Source organism: Gallus gallus, chromosome 1, assembly GCF_016699485.2.
Source record: "Gallus gallus isolate bGalGal1 chromosome 1, bGalGal1.mat.broiler.GRCg7b, whole genome shotgun sequence".
Lineage (NCBI taxonomy): Eukaryota > Metazoa > Chordata > Aves > Galliformes > Phasianidae > Gallus > Gallus gallus.
In genome coordinates, this window is record NC_052532.1 from 4,602,680 (window position 1) to 4,627,539 (window position 24,860).

The 24,860-nt window shown below is 56.8% G+C and overlaps 3 protein-coding genes across 3 annotated transcripts; all 3 read right to left on the bottom strand.

The window, feature by feature from the left end:
* Positions 1-4,791: 4,791 nt before the first annotated feature.
* On the bottom strand, positions 4,792-6,954 carry LOC121110535 (PHD finger protein 7-like). Its single transcript, XM_040669345.1, has 7 exons — positions 6,623-6,954; positions 6,230-6,321; positions 6,036-6,137; positions 5,651-5,775; positions 5,326-5,488; positions 5,128-5,234; positions 4,792-4,909 (listed from the first exon to the last, which is right to left on the bottom strand). The coding sequence occupies exons 1-7, from the start codon at positions 6,666-6,668 to the stop codon at positions 4,792-4,794; spliced, it is 753 nt and encodes a 250-aa protein (XP_040525279.1). The 5' UTR covers positions 6,669-6,954.
* A 6,769-nt stretch (positions 6,955-13,723) lies between these two features.
* LOC121109369 (G2/M phase-specific E3 ubiquitin-protein ligase-like) lies at positions 13,724-15,177 on the bottom strand. Its single transcript, XM_040669732.1, has 5 exons — positions 14,970-15,177; positions 14,585-14,709; positions 14,260-14,422; positions 14,062-14,168; positions 13,724-13,841 (listed from the first exon to the last, which is right to left on the bottom strand). Exons 1-5 carry the CDS (start codon positions 15,069-15,071, stop codon positions 13,724-13,726), a joined length of 615 nt encoding a protein of 204 aa, XP_040525666.1. The 5' UTR covers positions 15,072-15,177.
* Positions 15,178-21,409: 6,232 nt separating this feature from the next.
* On the bottom strand, positions 21,410-24,681 carry LOC121109370 (PHD finger protein 7-like). The gene is made up of 9 exons (XM_040669745.1): positions 24,462-24,681; positions 24,069-24,160; positions 23,875-23,976; positions 23,490-23,614; positions 23,165-23,327; positions 22,967-23,073; positions 22,635-22,748; positions 22,357-22,475; positions 21,410-21,960 (listed from the first exon to the last, which is right to left on the bottom strand). Exons 1-9 carry the CDS (start codon positions 24,505-24,507, stop codon positions 21,410-21,412), a joined length of 1,419 nt encoding a protein of 472 aa, XP_040525679.1. The 5' UTR covers positions 24,508-24,681.
* Positions 24,682-24,860: the final 179 nt, after the last annotated feature.

Sequence of the window (24,860 nt, forward strand, 5' to 3'; positions counted from 1 at the left end):
AAAGTTTGTCATTCCTCTTTGTTCCTTTTCTTACAAGTATTATTTCATTTTTCATTTAACCGGAGTGTTGAATACTTTTACTAGAGAACCCTGGGGAACTTGTGTAGAAAGTGAGATATTCCAAGGCTTAGAGAGGAAGTGAAGTGAGACCCTGAAGACAAGTAGGACCTGATGTGAGATACGGGCTGGCATCATGCCTTGGGGGATGATCGGCATCTCTGTTTGGATTTGTCCTGCTCAAACGAAATGCTCATCTATAAACATCAAAGCGGCAACCCTTATGCAGACACTGGCGGGAAACTGGCCTACCCATGACATGATTAACTTCAAATTGAGCTGGAAAAACTGTGTTGGGTGAGGCAAAATCCAAAGTGGCAGAGGATCCATGACCACCTCAAAAGATGCAGCTGTTAACAGAGAGTGCTGGCAAAGCATATTGAGCTCTGCTGTTTCCTCTGTAAGACCGCTTGCCCTGTAAATGGTAGGTGGGAGCAGAGGCATCCACAGCCTCTCTGGGCAGCCTGTCCCAGCACCTCACCACTCTCATAGTAAAGTACTTGCTCCTGAAATCCAATCTAAATATTCCCTCCTTCAACTTGAAACCGCTTCCCCTCGTCCTGCTATTATCTACCCTTTCAAGGAGTTGACACCCCTCCAGTTTATGGGCTCCCTTTAGGTACTGAAAGGCTGCAGGGAGGTCACCCTGCAGCCTTCTCTTCTGCAGACTGAACAAGCCCGGCTCCCTCAGCCTGTTTTCATAGGGGAGGTGCTTCAGCCCTCTGATCATCTTTGTGGCCCCCTTCTGGACCCTCTCCAACAGCTCCCTGTCCTTCTTGTACTGGGGGCTCCAGGCCTGGACGCAGTACTCCAGATGGGGCCTCACAAAGGCAGAGTAGAGAGGGACAGTCACCTCCCTGTCCCTGCTGTCACCCTTCTTCTGATGGAGCCCAGGATACCACTTGCTTTCTGAACAGCAAAAACACACTGCTGGCTTGAATTCAGTTTTTCTTCCACCGGGACCCCCAGGTCCTTCTCTGCAGGGCTACCCTCAAGGACTGCTGCTTCCAGTCTGTATATATGCCCGGGATTTTGCTGGCCCAAGTGCAAAACCCTTGCACTTTGCAGTGTTGAACCTCTTGAGATTCACCTGGGCACACCTTTCAAGTCTGTTGAGGTCACTCTGAATGGCATCCTTTCCTGCCACTGTGTCAACCGCGCCACTCAGCTTGGTGTCGTCAGCAAACATGCTGAGGCTACACTCAATTCCGTCATCGATGTCACTGATAAAGATGCTAAAGAGCATTGGTCCCAAGACAGACCCCTGGGGGACAGTGCTTGTTACTGGCCTCCACCTGGACAGAGAACCATTAATCGCCACATTTTGCCTGCGGCCTTTCAACCAATTCCTTGTCCATCCGCTGGTCCACCCATCAAATCCACATCCCACCAATTTGGAGACAGGGATGTGGCGGGGAACAATGTCAAAGGCCTTGCTCAAGTCCAGGTAAACGACATTGCTCGCCTTCCCTTTGTCACCACCCTCCAATTAAAGGACTTCCTCCCAACATCCAACCTGTATCTCCCCTCATGTCTTTAATATCATACTTCACCTGCAGCACAGAAAAAAATGCCTCAGGCACTTGACACCCTCCTCTATGGTCATCCGCATGCCTGGGGAACATACCGGATCTACGATTCTACGGTCTTCTTTGAAGGGATATCTCCAGAAGTTCGGGGCCCATATCCCTTTACCAATTGCTTTGTCAACGTCCCCTTCCTTAGAAAGGGATCCCAGATGCTGTGCTTCGCAGCTCACTAAGTCCAGGCTACGGGCTCTGTTGCTTGGCGTCAGAGCAGCCAGCTGACAAAGGGCTCATGTTGTTGCCCACGCTGTGTGCATTAATGTAGGTGCACTTGAGCTGAGCTGTTGGCCTCACCCCCAGCCCTGTCATGGGACCCCCAGGCTCATCTCCACTGAGCCTTGTTTTATCCCCTCCCCCCTTCGTACCTACTTTCAAGCCCTCTCAATGAGCACCGCCGGCTCCTGAGGATCCATTTCCCCCTTTGAGACAGGTGGGACCCATCTGTGAGTCTCCCCGTGGACAAAAAAAAAGCCAAAATTCCCGCAGTGGCAGCAGCCTCTCAGCCATGTATTTAACAGATGGGTTTTCCTCGCCCTCTCAGTATCCCTCTCTGCCACTGAAGGTGCGGGCACAGGAAAACAATCCTCACTCCATCGACTAAGTGCCCCAGTCCCCTGGCATGCTGTTGATGGCACTTAGGCTTCCCTCAGCAACTTCATCACTGCCAGCCTGAACTGGCGGAAAGGGATAACGAGCAGAGGGGGGAACCAGGCCAGGAAATGTTCTGGTAATGTGCCTGCCCGCATCACAGGGAGGCGGGCGGCACGCTTCCCTGTGGGTAGGGTCTGGCCAACATACAGGGCCCTCTGTTCCCTTAAGACGGGAGTCGCCTACCACAGCTCCTCTCTTTCCTTCTTGGTGGAGGCGACCTTGAGGTGCGGAGTTGACTGCCTCGCCCTGGACAACCTCCTGAGTGGACCACGCCCTGTGTGCCCACACTCCTGGGAGCCGTGCACCGGGAGAACAGCCTTTGTACGTTGGGGTTTAGCCGCCATCACTTCCAGCTCCACCCAGAGCACCTCAGAGTTGGGCGTCGACCACCCTGAGGGGATCGCAGGTGCTCCCTGCGCCCTCCCTGCGCTCATTCCTGCTTCTTGCCCAGAGATTTCTCGTGACGGCCCAGCTACGTTGTCACCCTCTTCTTCCATCTCCATCTGAGGAGTTTCTTTCCTTACGACATCAGCTGACTTTTGCAGCCAGTTTGTTTTGTCTCGTGTCTGTGACTGACACCGTACGGAAGCAGCCCTCAGACCTGACCGCACTGCCCACACGCAGGGGAGTAGCCCAGGCTGTCAGGCAGCTGGCAGCAGCCCTGAGGCTGACATGTACCCTGAACACGATGGCACCCCCAAGCCCAGAAAGAAGCGCGGAGCTGGGCTGCCCCTGCCAGAGCAGCGATGGTCCGTGAGGATGTTGCACACACTCCCCCACGGATGAGCCCAGAACCCAGCGCAGCCTGGATTGGCCCACGAGGAGGAAGGTCTGGGAAGGCGCTGGGGAGGAAAGAACCCTGTGGTCGAGGTCTCTACCTCTGCCCACTTCAGGAAAAGCAGCAAAGAATGAAGCCAACAAAGGAGTGTGAGGTCACCCAGCTTTATTGTGTTGGCTGCTGGGGACAGCATCAAAGATGTACGTAGGAGCAGCAGCTGGGGATGGAACAGAGCTGCCCGTACGTACATCGTTGATGCTGGCTGTGGAGATGTTCATTGTGAAGATGGACTCGGCAGTGTCTCGGTGTTATTGTGTTGGCTGCTGGGGACCAGAGCCAGCAGTTGGGGATGGAACACAGCTGCTTTTACATAGATCTTTGATGCTGGCTGTGGTGATGTTCATTTTGAAGGTGGACTTGGGAGTGTCTCGGTGTTCGCAACGGCTCCCGCTCTCATGGTCTCCTCAGGGCTGGCTGTGGGAATTTGCAGCCTAACGACCCACTGTGGAACAGGTTTGTGTGCGGGACCGTCCTTGGCGTGTGGACTGTCGCCTGTCTTCAGGCAGCGAGGACTCCCTCAAGGGCATCTGCCTGCTGCCACGGTGTCTTCTGGGCCGGTTTGGTGAATGTGAGGCCCGAGCGCGTAATGGGGAGCGGCTTCGCGTCTGGCCTGCCCGCCGCTGCCTGAGACGCATTGTGTGAGCAGCTGCTGGGGACTCTGTGGAGGACCCCGATGCCCTCTGTCTGGTGGAGGTCTGGGAGCTGCTCTCAGCACCGGGGGGCTGGTGTCCGTCTGCTCCTTCGACGCCCTCGGCGCTGCTCAGAGGGATTCTGATCCTCGTGTAAACGTGGCCGGAGCTCCGTCTCAGGCTCCCTGGGATGGCCACTGTGCTCAGGCAGCTGGGAACTGAGCGACGGGCCCGACGCTGCCTGGCTGGTGGATGCGGAGCTGATGTTCTCCGGCACCGAGGAGCTGTGGGATGGCCTCAGTCCCTCCCGGCTGGCACTGCTGGAGCCGGCGTGCTCCATGTTTGCGCTGGAGGCTGTAAGGGAAGGCGGGAAGGTCAGCGGGATGAACCTGCAGCCCCCAGCTGCGACAGGCTGTCATCCCTCCTGGGGCAGAGAGACTCAGAAAGCACCATCAGCCATTCCTACTCTGTCTCCTACAACACCAGTTCTTCACAGTGCTTTTCTGCCAGTCCAGGTGCTGTACCGTGTACCAGAGTTTCAGAGAGTTTCAACGATAGGGGACTACTGTGCAGGGGTTACACTTGATGATTATGAGCAAGCCACCAAGAGCCTGGTGAAAGCTTTTCTCATTGGGGAAAATTATTCACACCTTGCACAGCGTCGCTTTAAGGACTCTGGCAACGCTGACCCGAGCACCCAATGCCAGCCCTTGCCTGACCCCAACCCAGGGACTGATGGAACTGTTTGCATCTTACCGGTGCCCAGGCCAGCACAGCTGTCACACTCCCAGCTGTCTGCGGTGTCTGCCAAGGTGGAGCAGCGCCGGTGAGTGCCTTGAGCAGCACAGGAGCTGCAGAGGATCAGCTGCCAGGGCCTGGGGAAGCAAAAGGGTTGTGGCTGTGAGGACAAAGGGAGCCAAGCCGGGGAGTGCCCAGCACAGGACATCTGTGGTGCTCAGTCCTTCTTGCTCCCCCAGCCTTTGGTGAGGCTGAGATCCCCCGCAGGGCCCCAGAGAGCTGCTGCGGTAACTCACCCCTCTCTCTCTGCCTGCTCTCTGCCACCACGGTAAAGGCACTCGCAGGCATTGCAGCGGCTGTGCCTCTCTAGAAGTGATTCATACGCATCACTTTCCTCCCATAGTGGTCTTCTACAAGAGAAGGGAGGGGAAGTGATGAGCCCCCAGTGTCCCCAGCATAAGATCCAAGGTGATCCCAGCACATCCGCCCCAGCTCCATTTCCAGCACCTCCATGAAGCTGGGGCACATGCTCCTGAGACAGCCAAGGGCCAGGCCTGCCGAGACAGTCCCTGGGCAGGCCCAGCACTGCAGCCTTAATGCCAGTAGGACTGGGCAGATGGACACCAACCTGAGTGGGATATGGATCCCCATGAGGAACATCTCTGCTAAGAACATGAGGATGTCCTGACAACTGGGGCACCGGAAGCACCAAGCGCCAGCATTCAAGGCCTGTTGCTGCAGGAGAAGCACAAGCAGTGGGAGCGTGAGCGGGGCCTGGTGCTGCTGAGCGCCAAGCGTGCCTGCAGGGTGAGGGGAGGGCTCCTACCTGGATGCAGCCCCGGTGGAACCAGCAGTGTGCACACGCTGGGCACACCATGGTGTGGTAGGACAAGCTGTCCCCCACGGGCTCAAGGCAGATGAGGCAGTTGGTGCCTTCAGCTGGAGCTTCCCGACTTTCCTGTGAAGGGCGGTGCTCCCAGCAGTAGGAGCTGGGGGAAGATGGAAGGGATGGGCACGGTGAGAAGCGCTGCGAGGAGGGCAGAGGACCAGGAAGCAGCCCCGGGCCCTGGCTCTGGCTCTGGCTCGGGCAGGCTGCTGGGAGGTATCGCTGTGGGTTCCTCACTGACTTGGCTGCTGCCGGCAGCCCTTACCTGCGTGGCCCAAAGAAATGGGTGACGCATTCCCCATCCATGGCGCAGGGCAGATGGAAGCTGCGTTCACAGCCACTCTCTGCACACGTGATGGCAGCCCCCCTCTCGCCACAGACAAAGCATTGCTGTAAAGAGCAGAACAGCCCCATCAGCGGCACGCTCAGGGCCTCCGTGGCTGGCCCCACACCTCTGGGCAGGGCACAGGATGTGGGCACAGCTGGGTCACGCTCTACAAAGCAGCCTGGCGGACAGGGCTCATCTCCTATGGCAGGACTACTTTGTCCTGGAGGCGGTTGGAAGGGCTGTGATTGCTCTCTTTGTGTCCCAGCTAAGCTGCTGTGAGCCCCTCCTGGCACAAAACACCCCGCTCCACTCAGGTCCTCACCTTCTGGTTTGCCTGCCTGACTGCGCGTCTGACGACAGCAACGGGGAGGCCCTCAGGTCCCACCCATGCTGGTCGTGCTTCGGAAATGGTGTTGGCAAACATCTGCAGGAGAGAAAAGAGGAGGATCTCATGAAGACGGAAGGGAAAGGAGCAGCCCCAGTAGGAATCTGGGAGGAGGCCATGGGGGAACTCACCAAGCAGAACTCATGGACGTGAATCCCACTCGCAAAAAATGTGTGTCCGCAGACGTTCGGATCGACATCTGCCCGGCCACACAGCGCACACACTGCAGAGGAGAGAGCAAATGCGAGCAGCGGTGAGCAGCTGGCGGGACCAGGTGTCCCTGAGGGCTGTCCCCAGGGTCCTGCTCTGTGCCTGCCGTGCTGGCTGGAGGTGGTGGAGGGGAAGGGGCCATGGCAGGCCCAAGGCAGCCACAGCCCAAGCTGGGCCCCCTTGCCAAGGAGCAGAGGGGCCCAGCCCCATGCCTGCCTGGGAGCTCCTGCCTGCCCCTTCCTCCCCTCTCCGCTCTCAGCCGCAGGCAGAAGCCCAGAACCCCTCTGCCCAGCATCGGGATGCTGTGCTCTCACCTGGCTCCTCCGAGCTGGAGGCCTTCCGCTTCCTACTGGACATCATGTGCGTTAACAGCGAGCACTGCAAGAGTCCCTGCTCTCTCCGCGCCTCGCCAGGCCGCACTGACGCTCGGGCTGAGCCCCGCAGCCTTTGCTCTGCTCCAAGCCTCACGCGTCACAATGGCCGCTCCATGACACCCACTGTGACATCACGGTCACCGCCTCACAGAGGGTGTGGGCCTGGGTCCCCAGGCAACAGAGCAGAGGCTCTGGCAGGCAGTGTAGAGTCACGTCAGGAATTATGGCTTCCCTCAACCTGCTGGCACTGCTGCCCCGGCCAGAGCCACGAGCGGAGATGTCCCTTGGCCAAGGCTGCAGCGCTGGAGCCACGCTAGCATTTCTTGGCTGAGTCCAGCCTAGGTTTCTAGACAGTCTAGTAAACATTTGCAAGTCAACAGCATATTTGGTATCTAGCGTGCGTGGTGAGTGACTTTCTACGTGGTTTGATAGGAATTGGACAAGCTGAACAAGCTTTAATCTAAAAGAGGTGATGAGATTAACTCGTAGGGGAAATGCTTTCCTCGGGGATTTGGGAGGGGATGTGCACTGCAACAGGTTGCCCGGGGAGGCCGTGGGTCACCGTCCCTGGATGCGTGCAGGAGCCATGCAGATGTAGCACTGAGGGGCATGTTCAGTGGGCATGGAAGGGATGACCCGTCTGAATGCCTACCTGTGCAGCCTGCTGAGCATGCCCTGGCAGGCGGTTTGGGACACGCTGATCACCAGAGGTCCCTTCCAACCCCTACAATTCTGCGATTCAGTACTGCAGCCTCTTTAGCAGCAACGTGTGATGTATGAAACTGTGAACTTATGAACCACCATCTCTCATCCTTCACCTGTCACCTTCTTTGTCCTAGCTGCAACTGCAATGTAGCTCTCTGTTTGTTCACTGCATTTTGCCAGCTTTGATTTGTCACCAAATTCTCAGCACAATCAACATTTTGTTCTCATGAAATATGCTTGGGAATAATACTCTTCCCACTGGAAAATTTGCTTTTTTGTTTTATCTCCCTTTGTCTACGTACAGGGCAGCCCTCATCGTAAAGATCTTCACTGGCATGGTTAAAAAATACTCACATAGAGTAACAAATCAAAGCTTTAACATAGAGCCTGCAACAAACCCTGGGAAGTATTTCCGGCAGGCATGGGAAGCAAGAGCAGGGCTGTAGGACGGGATGGGTTTGCAGTTTTCTACAGTGGCTGCTGGGCTGCCCCTGCTCCTGCACATATTTGGCCTTCCATCTCTAAGGCCTGTAATGAGAGGAAAGAACAGGAAAAAAAAAAAAAGTGGTGGGGTGGGGTGGGGAGGGTGGGGGGTGGGAAGCATCACAACCCTGACTGACTTGGGATACAGCTTCTCTGGGCAGCTGCCATGCATTTCCAATAGCTTTGAATCCATGCGCTGCAGGCACTGGGAATCAGAGCCTGGGCTGTGAACTCTGCTTACCTAGCTGAGCGCTGGGGGTCCCTTTAGACAGCTGAGAAGATCCCCGTGTTCACTCCAGATGCTAGATTCAGGGGACCAGGAGACAAAGCTTGAGAGAGCTTAGAAAGCCAGCTTTGACACCAGTCAGCTTTTCAGAGAGCTTAAGCAGGTCAAGAGCAGTACACCTGGTGCCCTGGAGTCACAGCCTCTCCTGCAGAGCTGAATGAGCTCCGAACTTGAGCATCTTTAGGATTGCCCAGAGAAACGGTGGATGCCCCATCCCTGGAGGCGTTCAAAGGCCACGCTGGATGGCATCCTATTCTAACCTTCTATTGTGGCAACCCTGCCCATAGCAAGTGGTTGGAACTAGTTCAACTTCTAAGGTTGCCTCCAGCCCAAGCTTTTTCTGTGACGCCGTGGCAACCATCTCTGCCAAAGTACCGCCGCCACGAGCTGAGAGTCTTATCTTCAGTGTTTGTCCCAAGTGCACAGCTCCTCCAATCTACTTCTGTGCTGTGGGCAGGAAGGAAAACGGTAATGGTAATGGTGTGCATCATACCTTAGCTACAGAGTACAAGTCTTCCACGCTTGCAGACGCATACTTGAGTCACCCCAAGGCTTGCTTGAAACAAGAGAGAGAAAACCCCCAGACTTCCTGTTCACGAACCGTGGACTGCCCAAGCACATTCCTTCCAGCACGGCTTGAGCTTTTGTGACTGCAGATGGGCTCTGATGAAAGTTCTCTTCCTTTGGTGCCTTTTCACTGCAGTGCCCTTTTGGCCATTTCTCTCTCTCTCTCCAAAGACAAACCCTGCCTGCTCCCCTCTTCCTCAAAAGTTTGTCATTCCTCTTTGTTCCTTTTCTTACAAGTATTATTTCATTTTTCATTTAACCGGAGTGTTGAATACTTTTACTAGAGAACCCTGGGGAACTTGTGTAGAAAGTGAGATATTCCAAGGCTTAGAGAGGAAGTGAAGCGAGACCCTGAAGACAAGTAGGACCTGATGTGAGATACGGGCTGGCATCATGCCTTGGGGGATGATCGGCATCTCTGTTTGGATTTGTCCTGCTCAAACGAAATGCTCATCTATAAACATCAAAGCGGCAACCCTTATGCAGACACTGGCGGGAAACTGGCCTACCCATGACATGATTAACTTCAAATTGAGCTGGAAAAACTGTGTTGGGTGAGGCAAAATCCAAAGTGGCAGAGGATCCATGACCACCTCAAAAGATGCAGCTGTTAACAGAGAGTGCTGGCAAAGCATATTGAGCTCTGCTGTTTCCTCTGTAAGACCGCTTGCCCTGTAAATGGTAGGTGGGAGCAGAGGCATCCACAGCCTCTCTGGGCAGCCTGTCCAGCACCTCACCACTCTCATAGTAAAGTACTTGCTCCTGAAATCCAATCTAAATATTCCCTCCTTCAACTTGAAACCGCTTCCCCCTCGTCCTGCTATTATCTACCCTTTCAAGGAGTTGACACCCCTCCAGTTTATGGGCTCCCTTTAGGTACTGAAAGGCTGCAGGGAGGTCACCCTGCAGCCTTCTCTTCTGCAGACTGAACAAGCCCGGCTCCCTCAGCCTGTTTTCATAGGGGAGGTGCTTCAGCCCTCTGATCATCTTTGTGGCCCCCTTCTGGACCCTCTCCAACAGCTCCCTGTCCTTCTTGTACTGGGGGCTCCAGGCCTGGACGCAGTACCCCAGATGGGGCCTCACAAAGGCAGAGTAGAGAGAGACAATCACCTCCCTGTCCCTGCTGTCACCCTTCTTCTGATGGAGCCCAGGATACCACTTGCTTTCTGAACAGCAAGAACACACTGCTGGCTTGAATTCAGTTTTTCTTCCACCGGGACCCCCAGGTCCTTCTCTGCAGGGCTACCTCAAGGACTGCTGCTTCCAGTCTGTATATATGCCCGGGATTTTGCTGGCCCAAGTGCAAAACCCTTGCACTTTGCAGTGTTGAACCTCTTGAGATTCACCTGGGCACACCTTTCAAGTCTGTTGAGGTCACTCTGAATGGCATCCTTTCCTGCCACTGTGTCAACCGCGCCACTCAGCTTGGTGTCGTCAGCAAACATGCTGAGGCTACACTCAATTCCGTCATCGATGTCACTGATAAAGATGCTAAAGAGCATCGGTCCCAAGACAGACCCCTGGGGGACACTGCTTGTTACTGGCCTCCACCTGGACAGAGAACCATTAATCGCCACATTTTGCCTGCGGCCTTTCAACCAATTCCTTGTCCATCCGCTGGTCCACCCATCAAATCCACATCCCACCAATTTGGAGACAGGGATGTGGCGGGGAACAATGTCAAAGGCCTTGCTCAAGTCCAGGTAAACGACATTGCTCGCCTTCCCTTTGTCACCACCCTCCAATTAAAGGACTTCCTCCCAACATCCAACCTGTATCTCCCCTCATGTCTTTAATATCATACTTCACCTGCAGCACAGAAAAAAATGCCTCAGGCACTTGACACCCTCCTCTATGGTCATCCGCATGCCTGGGGAACATACCGGATCTACGATTCTACGGTCTTCTTTGAAGGGATATCTCCAGAAGTTCGGGGCCCATATCCCTTTACCAATTGCTTTGTCAACGTCCCCTTCCTTAGAAAGGGATCCCAGATGCCGTGCTTCGCAGCTCACTAAGTCCAGGCTACGGGCTCTGTTGCTTGGCGTCAGAGCAGCCAGCTGACAAAGGGCTCATGTTGTTGCCCACGCTGTGTGCATTAATGTAGGTGCACTTGAGCTGAGCTGTTGGCCTCACCCCCAGCCCTGTCATGGGACCCCCAGGCTCATCTCCAGTGAGCCTTGTTTTATCCCCTCCCCCCTTCGTACCTACTTTCAAGCCCTCTCAATGAGCACCCGCCGGCTCCTGAGGATCCATTTCCCCCTTTGAGACAGGTGGGACCCATCTGTGAGTCTCCCCGTGGACAAAAAAAAAGCCAAAATTCCCGCAGTGGCAGCAGCCTCTCAGCCATGTATTTAACAGATGGGTTTTCCTCGCCCTCTCAGTATCCTCTCTGCCACTGAAGGTGCGGGCACAGGAAAACAATCCTCACTCCATCGACTAAGTGCCCCAGTCCCCTGGCATGCTGTTGATGGCACTTAGGCTTCCCTCAGCAACTTCATCACTGCCAGCCTGAACTGGCGGAAAGGGATAACGAGCAGAGGGGGGAACCAGGCCAGGAAATGTTCTGGTAATGTGCCTGCCCGCATCACAGGGAGGCGGGCGGCACGCTTCCCTGTGGGTAGGGTCTGGCCAACATACAGGGCCCTCTGTTCCCTTAAGACGGGAGTCGCCTACCACAGCTCCTCTCTTTCCTTCTTGGTGGAGGCGACCTTGAGGTGCGGAGTTGAACTGCCTCGCCCTGGACAACCTCCTGAGTGGACCACGCCCTGTGTGCCCACACTCCTGGGAGCCGTGCACCGGGAGAACCAGCCTTTGTACGTTGGGGTTTAGCCGCCATCACTTCCAGCTCCACCCAGAGCACCTCAGAGTTGGGCGTCGACCACCCTGAGGGGATCGCAGGTGCTCCCTGCGCCCTCCCTGCGCTCATTCCTGCTTCTTGCCCAGAGATTTCTCGTGACGGCCCAGCTACGTTGTCACCCTCTTCTTCCATCTCCATCTGAGGAGTTTCTTTCCTTACGACATCAGCTGACTTTTGCAGCCAGTTTGTTTTGTCTCGTGTCTGTGACTGACACCGTACGGAAGCAGCCCTCAGACCTGACCGCACTGCCCACACGCAGGGGAGTAGCCCAGGCTGTCAGGCAGCTGGCAGCAGCCCTGAGGCTGACATGTACCCTGAACACGATGGCACCCCCAAGCCCAGAAAGAAGCGCGGAGCTGGGCTGCCCCTGCCAGAGCAGCGATGGTCCGTGAGGATGTTGGACACACTCTCCCCCACGGATGAGCCCAGAACCCAGCGCAGCCTGGATTGGCCCACGGGGAGGAAGGTCTGGGAAGGTGCTGGGGAGGAAAGAACCCTGTGGTCGAGGTCTCTACCTCTGCCCACTTCAGGAAAAGCAGCAAAGAATGAAGCCAACAAAGGAGTGTGAGGTCACCCAGCTTTATTGTGTTGGCTGCTGGGGACAGCATCAAAGATGTACGTAGGAGCAGCAGCTGGGGATGGAAACAGAGCTGCCCGTACGTACATCTTTGATGCTGGCTGTGGTGATGTTCATTGTGAAGATGGACTCGGGAGTGTCTCGGTGTTATTGTGTTGGCTGCTGGGGACCAGAGCCAGCAGTTGGGGATGGAACACAGCTGCTTTTACATAGATCTTTGATGCTGGCTGTGGTGATGTTCATTTTGAAGGTGGACTTGGGAGTGTCTCGGTGTTTCGCAACGGCTCCCGCTCTCATGGTCTCCTCAGGGCCGGCTGTGGGAATTTGCAGCCTAACGACCCACTGTGGAACAGGTTTGTGTGCGGGGACCGTCCTTGGCGGGTGGACTGTCGCCTGTCTTCAGGCAGCGAGGACTCCCTCAAGGGCATCTGCCTGCTGCCACGTTGTCTTCTGGGCCGGTTTGGTGAATGTGAGGCCCGAGCGCGTAATGGGGAGCGGCTTCGCGTCTGGCCTGCCCGCCGCGGCCTGAGACGCATTGTGGTGAGCAGCTGCTGGGGACTCTGTGGAGGACCCCGATGCCCTCTGTCTGGTGGAGGTCTGGGAGCTGCTCTCAGCACCGGGGGGCTGGTGTCCGTCTGCTCCTTCGACGCCCCTCGGCGCTGCTCAGAGGGATTCTGATCCTCGTGTAAACGTGGCCGGAGCTCCGTCTCAGGCTCCCTGGGATGGCCACTGGTGCTCAGGCAGCTGGGAACTGAGCGACGGGCCCGACGCTGCCTGGCTGGTGGACGCGGAGCTGATGTTCTCCGGCACCGAGGAGCTGTGGGATGGCCTCAGTCCCTCCCGGCTGGCACTGCTGGAGCCGGCGTGCTCCATGTTTGCGCTGGAGGCTGTAAGGGAAGGCGGGAAGGTCAGCGGGATGAACCTGCAGCCCCCAGCTGCGACAGGCTGTCATCCCTCCTGGGGCAGAGAGACTCAGAAAGCACCATCAGCCATTCCTACTCTGTCTCCTACAACACCAGTTCTTCACAGTGCTTTTCTGCCAGTCCAGGTGCTGTACCGTGTACCAGAGTTTCAGAGAGTTTCAACGATAGGGGACTACTGTGCAGGGGTTACACTTGATGATTATGAGCAAGCCACCAAGAGCCTGGTGAAAGCTTTTCTCATTGGGGAAATTATTCACACCTTGCACAGCGTCGCTTTAAGGACTCTGGCAACGCTGACCCGAGCACCCAATGCCAGCCCTTGCCTGACCCCAACCCAGGGACTGATGGAACTGTTTGCATCTTACCGGTGCCCAGGCCAGCACAGCTGTCACACTCCCAGCTGTCTGCGGTGTCTGCCAAGGTGGAGCAGCGCCGGTGAGTGCCTTGAGCAGCACAGGAGCTGCAGAGGATCAGCTGCCAGGGCCTGGGGAAGCCAAAGGGTTTGTGGCTGTGAGGACAAAGGAAGCCAAGCCGGGGAGTGCCCAGCACAGGACATCTGTGGTGCTCAGTCCTTCTTGCTCCCCCAGCCTTTGGTGAGGCTGAGATCCCCCGCAGGGCCCCAGAGAGCTGCTGCGGTAACTCACCCCTCTCTCTCTGCCTGCTCTCTGCCACCACGGTAAAGGCACTCGCAGGCATTGCAGCGGCTGTGCCTCTCTAGAAGTGATTCATACGCATCACTTTCCTCCCATAGTGGTCTTCTACAAGAGAAGGGAGGGGAAGTGGATGAGCCCCCAGTGTCCCCAGCATAAGATCCAAGGTGATCCCAGCACATCCGCCCCAGCTCCATTTTCCAGCACCTCCATGAAGCTGGGGCACATGCTCCTGAGACAGCCAAGGGCCAGGCCTGCCGAGACAGTCCCTGGGCAGGCCCAGCACTGCAGCCTTAATGCCAGTAGGACTGGGCAGATGGACACCAACCTGAGTGGGATATGGATCCCCATGAGGAACATCTCTGCTAAGAACATGAGGATGTCCTGACAACTGGGGCACCGGAAGCACCAAGCGCCAGCATTCAAGGCCTGTTGCTGCAGGAGAAGCACAAGCAGTGGGAGCGTGAGCGGGGCCTGGTGCTGCTGAGCGCCAAGCGTGCCTGCAGGGTGAGGGGAGGGCTCCTACCTGGATGCAGCCCCGGTGGAACCAGCAGTGTGCACACGCTGGGCACACCATGGTGTGGTAGGACAAGCTGTCCCCCACGGGCTCAAGGCAGATGAGGCAGTTGGTGCCTTCAGCTGGAGCTTCCCGACTTTCCTGTGAAGGGCGGTGCTCCCAGCAGTAGGAGCTGGGGGAAGATGGAAGGGATGGGCACGGTGAGAAGCGCTGCGAGGAGGGCAGAGGACCAGGAAGCAGCCCCGGGCCCTGGCTCTGGCTCTGGCTCGGGCAGGCTGCTGGGAGCTATCGCTGTGGGTTCCTCACTGACTTGGCTGCTGCCGGCAGCCCTTACCTGCGTGGCCCAAAGAAATGGGTGACGCATTCCCCATCCATGGCGCAGGGCAGATGGAAGCTGCGTTCGCAGCCACTCTCTGCACACGTGATGGCAGCCCCCCTCTCGCCACAGACAAAGCATTGCTGTAAAGAGCAGAACAGCCCCATCAGCGGCACGCTCAGGGCCTCCGTGGCTGGCCCCACACCTCTGGGCAGGGCACAGGATGTGGGCACAGCTGGGTCACGCTCTACAAAGCAGCCTGGCGGACAGGGCTCATCTCCTATGGCAGGACTACTTTGTCCTGGAGGCGGTTGGAAGGGCTGTGATTGCTCTCTTTGGCTCCCAGCTAAGCTGCTGTGAGCCCCTCCTGGCACAAAACACCCCGCTCCACTCAGGTCCTCACCTTCTGGTTTGCCTGCCTGACTGCGCGTCTGACGACAGCAACGGGGAGGCTTTCAGGTCCCACCCATGCTGGTCGTGCTTCGGAAATGGTGTTGGCAAACATCTGCAGGAGAGAAAAGAGGAGGATCTCATGAAGACGGAAGGGAAAGGAGCAGCCCCAGTAGGAATCTGGGAGGAGGCCATGGGGGAACTCACCAAGCAGAACTCATGGACGTGAATCCCACTCGCAAAAAAATGTGTGTCCGCAGACGTTCGGATCGACATCTGCCCGGCCACACAGCGCACACACTGCAGAGGAGAGAGCAAATGCGAGCAGCGGTGAGCAGCTGGCGGGACCAGGTGTCCCTGAGGGCTGTCCCCAGGGTCCTGCTCTGTGCCTGCCGTGCTGGCTGGAGGTGGTGGAGGGGAAGGGGCCATGGCAGGCCCAAGGCAGCCACAGCCCAAGCTGGGCCCCCTTGCCAAGGAGCAGAGGGGCCCAGCCCCATGCCTGCCTGGGAGCTCCTGCCTGCCCCTTCCTCCCCTCTCCGCTCTCAGCCGCAGGCAGAAGCCCAGAACCCCTCTGCCCAGCATCGGGATGCTGTGCTCTCACCTGGCTCCTCCGAGCTGGAGGCCTTCCGCTTCCTACTGGACATCATGTGCGTTAACAGCGAGCACTGCAAGAGTCCCTGCTCTCTCCGCGCCTCGCCAGGCCGCACTGACGCTCGGGCTGAGCCCCGCAGCCTTTGCTCTGCTCCAAGCCTCACGCGTCACAATGGCCGCTCCATGACAACCCACTGTGACATCACGGTCACCGCCTCACAGAGGGTGTGGGCCTGGGTCCCCAGGCAACAGAGCAGACACTCTGGCAGGCAGTGCAGAGTCACGTCAGAAATTATGGCTTCCCTCAACCTGCTGGCACTGCTGCCCCGGCCAGAGCCACCAGTGGAGCTGTCCCTTGGCCAAGGCTGCAGCGCTGGAGCCACGCTAGCATTTCTTGGCTGAGTCCAGCCTAGGTTTCTAGACAGTCTAGTAAACATTTGCAAGTCAACAGCATTTTTGGTATCTAGCGTGCATGGTGGGGTGACTTTCTACGTGGTTTGATAGGAATTGGACAAGCTGAACAAAGCTTTAACCTAAAAGAGGAGATGAGATTAACTCGTAGGGGAAATGCTTTCCTCGGGGATTTGGGAGGGGATGTGCACTGCAACAGGTTGCCCGGGGAGGCCGTGGGGTCACCGTCCCTGGATGCATGCAGGAGCCATGCAGATGTAGCACTGAGGGGCATGTTCAGTGGGCATGGGAGGGATGACCCGTCTGGATGCCTACCTGTGCAGCCTGCTGAGCATGCCCCTGGCAGGCGGTTTGGACACGGTGATCACCAGAGGTCCCTTCCAACCCCTACAATTCTGCGATTCAGTACTGCAGCCTCTTTAGCAGCAACGTGTGATGTATGAAACTGTGAACTTATGAACCACCATCTCTCATCCTTCACCTGTCACCTTCTTTGTCCTAACTGCTACTGCAATGTAGCTCTCTGTTTGTTCACTGCATTTTGCCAGCTTTGATTTGTCACCAATTCTCGGCACAATCAACATTTTGTTCTCATGAAATATGCTTGGGAATAATACTCTTCCCACTGGAAAATTTGCTTTTTTGTTTTATCTCCCTTTGTCTACGTACAGGGCAGCCCTCATCGTAAAGATCTTCACTGGCATGGTTAAAAAAATACTCACATAGAGTAACAAATCAAAGCTTTAACATAGAGCCTGCAACAAACCCTGGGAAGTATTTCCGGCAGGCATGGGAAGCAAGAGCAGGGCTGTAGGACGGGATGGTTTTGCAGTTTTCTACAGTGGCTGCTGGGCTGCCCCTGCTCCTGCACATATTTGGCCTTCCATCTCTAAGGCCTGTAATGAGAGGAAAGAACAGGAAAAAAAAAAAAAAGTGGTGGGGTGGGGGTGGGGAGGGTGGGGGGGTGGGAAGCATCACAACCCTGACTGACTTGGGATACAGCTTCTCTGGGCAGCTGCCATGCATTTCCAATAGCTTTGAATCCATGCGCTGCAGGCACTGGGAATCAGAGCCTGGGCTGTGAACTCTGCTTACCTAGCTGAGCGCTGGGGGTCCCTTTAGACAGCTGAGAAGATCCCCGTGTTCACTCCAGATTGCTAGATTCAGGGGACCAGGAGACAAAGCTTGAGAGAGCTTAGAAAGCCAGCTTTGACACCAGTCAGCTTTTCAGAGAGCTTAAGCAGGTCAAGAGCAGTAGTCCTGGTGCCCTGGAGTCACAGCCTCTCCTGCAGAGCTGAATGAGCTCCGAACTTGAGCATCTTTAGGATTGCCCAGAGAAACGGTGGATGCCCCATCCCTGGAGGCGTTCAAGGCCACGCTGGATGGCATCCTATTCTAACCTTCTATTGTGGCAACCCTGCCCATAGCAAGTGGTTGGAACTAGTTCAGCTTCTAAGGTTGCCTCCAGCCCAAGCTTTTCTGTGACGCTGTGGCAACCATCTCTGCCAAAGTACCGCCGCCACGAGCTGAGCGTCTTATCTTCAGTGTTTGTCCCAAGTGCACAGCTCCTCCAATCTACTTCTGTGCTGTGGGCAGGAAGGAAAACGGTAATGGTAATGGTGTGCATCATACCTTAGCTACAGAGTACAAGTCTTCCACGCTCGCAGACGCATACTTGAGTCACCCCAAGGCTTGCTTGAAACAAGAGAGAGAAAACCCCCAGACTTCCTGTTCATGAACCGTGGACTGCCCAAGCACATTCCTTCCAGCACGGCTTGAGCTTTTGTGACTGCAGATGGGCTCAGATGAAAGTTCTCTTCCTTTGGTGCCTTTTCACTGCAGTGCCCTTTTGGCCATTTCTCTCTCTCTCTCTCAAAGACAAACCCTGCCTGCTCCCTCTTCCTCAAAAGTTTGTCATTCCTCTTTGTTCCTTTTCTTACAAGTATTATTTCATTTTTCATTTAACCGGAGTGTTGAATACTTTTACTAGAGACCCTGGGGAACTTGTGTAGAAAGTGAGATATTCCAAGGCTTGGAGAGGAAGTGAAGCGAGACCCTGAAGACAAGTAGGACCTGATGTGAGATACGGGCTGGCATCATGCCTTGGGGGATGATCGGCATCTCTGTTTGGATTTGTCCTGCTCAAACAAAATGCTCACCTATAAACATCAAAGCGGCAACCCTTATGCAGACACTGGCGGGAAACTGGCCTACCCATGACATGACTTCCTTCAAGTCTACACAAATTGAGCTGGAAAAACTGTGTTGGGTGAGACAAAATCCAAAGTGGCAGAGGATCTATGACCACCTCAAAAGATGCAGCTGTTAACAGAGAGCGCTGGCAAAGCATAATGAGCTCTGCTGTTTCCTCTGTAAGACCGCTTGCCCTGTAAATGGTAGGTGGGAGCAGAGGCATCCACAGCCTCTCTGGGCAGCCTGTCCCAGCACCTCACCACTCTCATAGTAAAGTACTTGCCCCTGAAATCCAACCGAAATATTCCCTCCTTCAACTTGAAACCGCTTCCCCTCGTCCTGCTATTATCTACCCTTTCAAGGAGTTGACACCCCTCCAGTTTATGGGCTCCCTTTGGGTACGGTCACCCTGCAGCCTTCTCTTCTGCAGACTGAACAAGCCCGGCTCCCTCAGCCTGTCTTCATAGGGGAGGTGCTCCAGCCCTCTGATCATCTTTGTGGCCCCCTTCTGGACCCTCTCCAACAGCTCCCTGTCCTTCTTGTACTGGGGGCTCCAGGCCTGGACGCAGTACTCCAGATGGGGCCTCACAAAGGCAGAGTAGAGAGAGACAATCACCTCCCTGTCCCTGCTGTCACCCTTCTTCTGATGGAGCCCAGGATACCACTTGCTTTCCGAACAGCAAGAACACACTGCTGGCTCGCGCTCAGTTTTCCATCCACCAGGACCCCCAGGTCCTTCTCTGCAGGGCTACCCTCAAGGACTGCTGCTTCCAGTCTGTATATATGCCCGGGATTTTGCTGGCCCAAGTGCAAAACCTTGCACTTTGCAGTGTTGAACCTCTTGAGATTCACCTGGGCACACCTTTCAAGTCTGTTGAGGTCACTCTGAATGGCATCCTTTCCTGCACTGTGTCAACCGCGCCACTCAGCTTGGTGTCGTCAGCAAACATGCTGAGGCTACACTCAATTCCGTCATCGATGTCACTGATAAAGATGCTAAAGAGCATCGGTCCCAAGACAGACCCCTGGGGGACACTGCTTGTTACTGGCCTCCACCTGGACAGAGAACCATTAATCACCACACTTTGCCTGCGGCCTTTCAATCAATTCCTTGTCCATCCGCTGGTCCACCCATCAAATCCACATCCCACCAATTTGGAGACAGGGATGTGGCGGGGAACAATGTCAAAGGCCTTGCTCAAGTCCAGGTAAACGACATTGCTCGCCTTCCCTTTGTCACCACCCTCCAATTAAAGGACTTCCTCCCAACATCCAACCTGTATCTCCCCTCATGTCTTTAACATCATACTTCACCTGCAGCACAGAAAAAATGCCTCAGGCACTTGACACCCTCCTCTATGGTCATCCGCATGCCTGGGGAACATACCGGATCTACGATTTACGGTCTTCTTTGAAGGGATATCTCCAGAAGTTCGGGGCCCATATCCCTTTACCAATTGCTTTGTCAACGTCCCCTTCCTTAGAAAGGGATCCCAGATGCCGTGCTTCGCAGCTCACTAAGTCCAGGCTACGGGCTCTGTTGCTTGGCGTCAGAGCAGCCAGGTGACAAAGGGCTCATGTTGTTGCCCACGCTGTGTGCATTAATGTAGGTGCACTTGAGCTGAGCTGTTGGCCTCACCCCCAGCCCTGTCATGGGACCCCCAGGCTCATCTCCAGTGAGCCTTGTTTTTTATCCCCCCCCCCCTTCGTACCTACTTTCAAGCCCTCTCAATGAGCACCGCCGGCTCCTGAGGATCCATTTCCCCTTTTGAGACAGGTGGGACCCATCTGTGAGTCTCCCCGTGGACAAAAAAAGCCAAAATTCCCACAGTGGCAGCAGCCTCTCAGCCATGTATTTAACAGATGGGTTTTCCTCGCCCTCTCAGTATCCCTCTCTGCCACTGAAGGGGCACAGGAAAACATTCCTCACTCCATCGACTAAGTGCCCCAGTCCCCTGGCATGCTGTTGATGGCACTTAGGCTTCCCTCAGCAACTTCATCACTGCCAGCCTGAACTGGCGGAAAGGGATAACAAGCAGAGGGGGGAACCAGGCCAGGAAATTTTCTGGTAATGTGCCTGCCCGCATCACAGGGAGGCGGGCGGCACGCTTCCCTGTGGGTAGGGTCTGGCCGACATACAGGGCCCTCTGTTCCCTTAAGACGGGAGTCGCCTACCACAGCTCCTCTCTTTCCTTCTTGGTGGAGGCGACCTTGAGGTGCGGAGTTGACTGCCTCGCCCTGGACAACCTCCTGAGTGGACCACGCCCTGTGTGCCCACACTCCTGGGAGCCGTGCACCGGGAGAACAGCCTTTGTACGTTGGGGTTTAGCCGCCATCACTTCCAGCTCCACCCAGAGCACCTCAGAGTTGGGCGTCGACCACCCTGAGGGGAGCGCAGGTGCTCCCTGCGCCCTCCCTGCGCTCATTCCTGCTTCTTGCCCAGAGATTTCTCGTGACGGCCCAGCTACGTTGTCACCCTCTCTTCCATCTCCATCTGAGGAGTTTCTTTCCTTACGACACCAGCTGACTTTTGCAGCCAGTTTGTTTTGTCTCGTGTCTGTGACTGACACCGTACGGAAGCAGCCCTCAGAGCTGACCGCACTGCCCACACGCAGGGGAATAGCCCAGGCTCTCAGGCAGCTGGCAGCAGCCCTGAGGCTGACATGTACCCTGAACACGATGGCACCCCAAGCCCAGAAAGAAGCGCGGAGCTGGGCTGCCCCTGCCAGAGCAGCGATGGTCCGTGAGGATATTGGACACACTCCCCCACGGATGGGCCCAGAACCCAGCGCAGCCTGGATTGGCCCACGGGAGGAAGGTCTGGGAAGGCGCTGGGGAGGAAAGAACCCTGTGGTCGAGGTCTCTACCTCTGCCCACTTCAGGAAAAGCAGCAAAGAATGAAGCCAACAAAGGAGTGTGAGGTCACCCAGCTTTATTGTGTTGGCTGCTGGGGACAGCATCAAAGATGTACGTAGGAGCAGCAGCTGGGGATGGAACAGAGCTGCCCGTACGTACATCGTTGATGCTGGCTGTGGTGATGTTCATTGTGAAGATGGACTCGGCAGTGTCTCGGTGTTATTGTGTTGGCTGCTGGGGACCAGAGCCAGCAGTTGGGGATGGAACACAGCTGCTTTTACATAGATCTTTGATGCTGGCTGTGGTGATGTTCATTTTGAAGGTGGACTTGGGAGTGTCTCGGTGTTCGCAACGGCTCCCGCTCTCATGGTCTCCTCAGGGCCGGCTGTGGGAATTTGCAGCCTAACGACCCACTGTGGAACAGGTTTGTGTGCGGGACCGTCCTTGGCGGGTGGACTGTCGCCTGTCTTCAGGCAGCGAGGACTCCCTCAAGGGCATCTGCCTGCTGCCACGTTGTCTTCTGGGCCGGTTTGGTGAATGTGAGGCCCGAGCGCGTAATGGGGAGCGGCTTCGCGTCTGGCCTGCCCGCCGCGGCCTGAGACGCATTGTGTGAGCAGCTGCTGGGGACTCTGTGGAGGACCCCGATGCCCTCTGTCTGGTGGAGGTCTGGGAGCTGCTCTCAGCACCGGGGGCTGGTGTCCGTCTGCTCCTTCGACGCCCTCGGCGCTGCTCAGAGGGATTCTGATCCTCGTGTAAACGTGGCCGGAGCTCCGTCTCAGGCTCCCTGGGATGGCCACTGTGCTCAGGCAGCTGGGAACTGAGCGACGGGCCCGACGCTGCCTGGCTGGTGGATGCGGAGCTGATGTTCCCCGGCACCGAGGAGCTGTGGGATGGCCTCAGTCCCTCCCGGCTGGCACTGCTGGAGCCGGCGTGCTCCATGTTTGCGCTGGAGGCTGTAAGGAAGAAGCGGGAAGGTCAGCGGGATGAACCTGCAGCCCCCAGCTGCGACAGGCTGTCATCCCTCCTGGGGCAGAGAGACTCAGAAAGCACCATCAGCCATTCCTACTCTGTCTCCTACAACACAGTCACAGTGCTTTTCTCCAGTCCAGGTGCTGTACCGTGTACCAGAGTTTCAGAGAGTTTCAACGATAGGGGACTACTGTGCAGGGGTTACACTTGATGATTATGAGCAAGCCACCAAGAGCCTGGTGAAAGCTTTTCTCATTGGGAAAATTATTCACACCTTGCACACCGTCGCTTTAAGGACTCTGGCAACGCTGACCCGAGCACCCAATGCCAGCCCTTGCCTGACCCCAACCCAGGGACTGATGGAACTGTTTGCATCTTACCGGTGCCCAGGCCAGCACAGCTGTCACACTCCCAGCTGTCTGCGGTGTCTGCCAAGGTGGAGCAGCGCCGGTGAGTGCCTTGAGCAGCACAGGAGCTGCAGAGGATCAGCTGCCAGGGCCTGGGGAAGCCAAAGGGTTGTGGCTGTGAGGACAAAGGGAGCCAAGCCGGGGAGTGCCCGGCACAGGACATCTGTGGTGCTCAGTCCTTCTTGCTCCCCCAGCCTTTGGTGAGGCTGAGATCCCCCGCAGGGCCCCAGAGAGCTGCTGCGGTAACTCACCCCTCTCTCTCTGCCTGCTCTCTGCCGCCACGGTAAAGGCACTCGCAGGCATTGCAGCGGCTGTGCCTCTCTAGAAGTGATTCATACGCATCACTTTCCTCCCATAGTGGTCTTCTACAAGAGAAGGGAGGGGAAGTGATGAGCCCCCAGTGTCCCCAGCATAAGATCCAAGGTGATCCCAGCACATCCGCCCCAACTCCATTTCCAGCACCTCCATGAAGCTGGGGCACATGCTCCTGAGACAGCCAAGGGCCAGGCCTGCCGAGACAGTCCCTGGGCAGGCCCAGCACTGCAGCCTTAATGCCAGTAGGACTGGGCAGATGGACACCAACCTGAGTGGGATATGGATCCCCATGAGGAACATCTCTGCTAAGAACATGAGGATGTCCTGACAACTGGGGCACCGGAAGCACCAAGCGCCAGCATTCAAGGCCTGTTGCTGCAGGAGAAGCACAAGCAGTGGGAGCGTGAGCGGGGCCTGGTGCTGCTGAGCGCCAAGCGTGCCTGCAGGGTGAGGGGAGGGCTCCTACCTGGATGCAGCCCCGGTGGAACCAGCAGTGCGCACACGCTGGGCACACCATGGTGTGGTAGGACAAGCTGTCCCCCACGGGCTCAAGGCAGATGAGGCAGTTGGTGCCTTCAGCTGGAGCTTCCCGACTTTCCTGTGAAGGGCGGTGCTCCCAGCAGTAGGAGCTGGGGGAAGATGGAAGGGATGGGCACGGTGAGAAGCGCTGCGAGGAGGGCAGAGGACCAGGAAGCAGCCCCGGGCCCTGGCTCTGGCTCTGGCTCGGGCAGGCTGCTGGGAGCTATCGCTGTGGGTTCCTCACTGACTTGGCTGCTGCCGGCAGCCCTTACCTGCGTGGCCCAAAGAAATGGGTGACGCATTCCCCATCCATGGCGCAGGGCAGATGGAAGCTGCGTTCGCAGCCACTCTCTGCACACGTGATGGCAGCCCCCCTCTCGCCACAGACAAAGCATTGCTGTAAAGAGCAGAACAGCCCCATCAGCGGCACGCTCAGGGCCTCCGTGGCTGGCCCCACACCTCTGGGCAGGGCACAGGATGTGGGCACAGCTGGGTCACGCTCTACAAAGCAGCCTGGCGGACAGGGCTCATCTCCTATGGCAGGACTACTTTGTCCTGGAGGCGGTTGGAAGGGCTGTGATTGCTCTCTTTGGCTCCCAGCTAAGCTGCTGTGAGCCCCTCCTGGCACAAAACACCCCGCTCCACTCAGGTCCTCACCTTCTGGTTTGCCTGCCTGACTGCGCGTCTGACGACAGCAACGGGGAGGCCCTCAGGTCCCACCCATGCTGGTCGTGCTTCGGAAATGGTGTTGGCAAACATCTGCAGGAGAGAAAAGAGGAGGATCTCATGAAGACGGAAGGGAAAGGAGCAGCCCCAGTAGGAATCTGGGAGGAGGCCATGGGGGAACTCACCAAGCAGAACTCATGGACGTGAATCCCACTCGCAAAAAATGTGTGTCCGCAGACGTTCGGATCGACATCTGCCCGGCCACACAGCGCACACACTGCAGAGGAGAGAGCAAATGCGAGCAGCGGTGAGCAGCTGGCGGGACCAGGTGTCCCTGAGGGCTGTCCCCAGGGTCCTGCTCTGTGCCTGCCGTGCTGGCTGGAGGTGGTGGAGGGGAAGGGGCCATGGCAGGCCCAAGGCAGCCACAGCCCAAGCTGGGCCCCCTTGCCAAGGAGCAGAGGGGCCCAGCCCCATGCCTGCCTGGGAGCTCCTGCCTGCCCCTTCCTCCCCTCTCCGCTCTCAGCCGCAGGCAGAGGCCCAGAACCCCTCTGCCCAGCATCGGGATGCTGTGCTCTCACCTGGCTCCTCCGAGCTGGAGGCCTTCCGCTTCCTACTGGACATCATGTGCGTTAACAGCGAGCACTGCAAGAGTCCCTGCTCTCTCCGCGCCTCGCCAGGCCGCACTGACGCTCGGGCTGAGCCCCGCAGCCTTTGCTCTGCTCCAAGCCTCACGCGTCACAATGGCCGCTCCATGACACCCACTGTGACATCACGGTCACCGCCTCACAGAGGGTGTGGGCCTGGGTCCCCAGGCAACAGAGCAGAGGCTCTGGCAGGCAGTGCAGAGTCACGTCAGGAATTATGGCTTCCCTCAACCTGCTGGCACTGCTGCCCCGGCCAGAGCCACGAGCGGAGATGTCCTTGGCCAAGGCTGCAGCGCTGGAGCACGCTAGCATTTCTTGCTGAGTCCAGCCTAG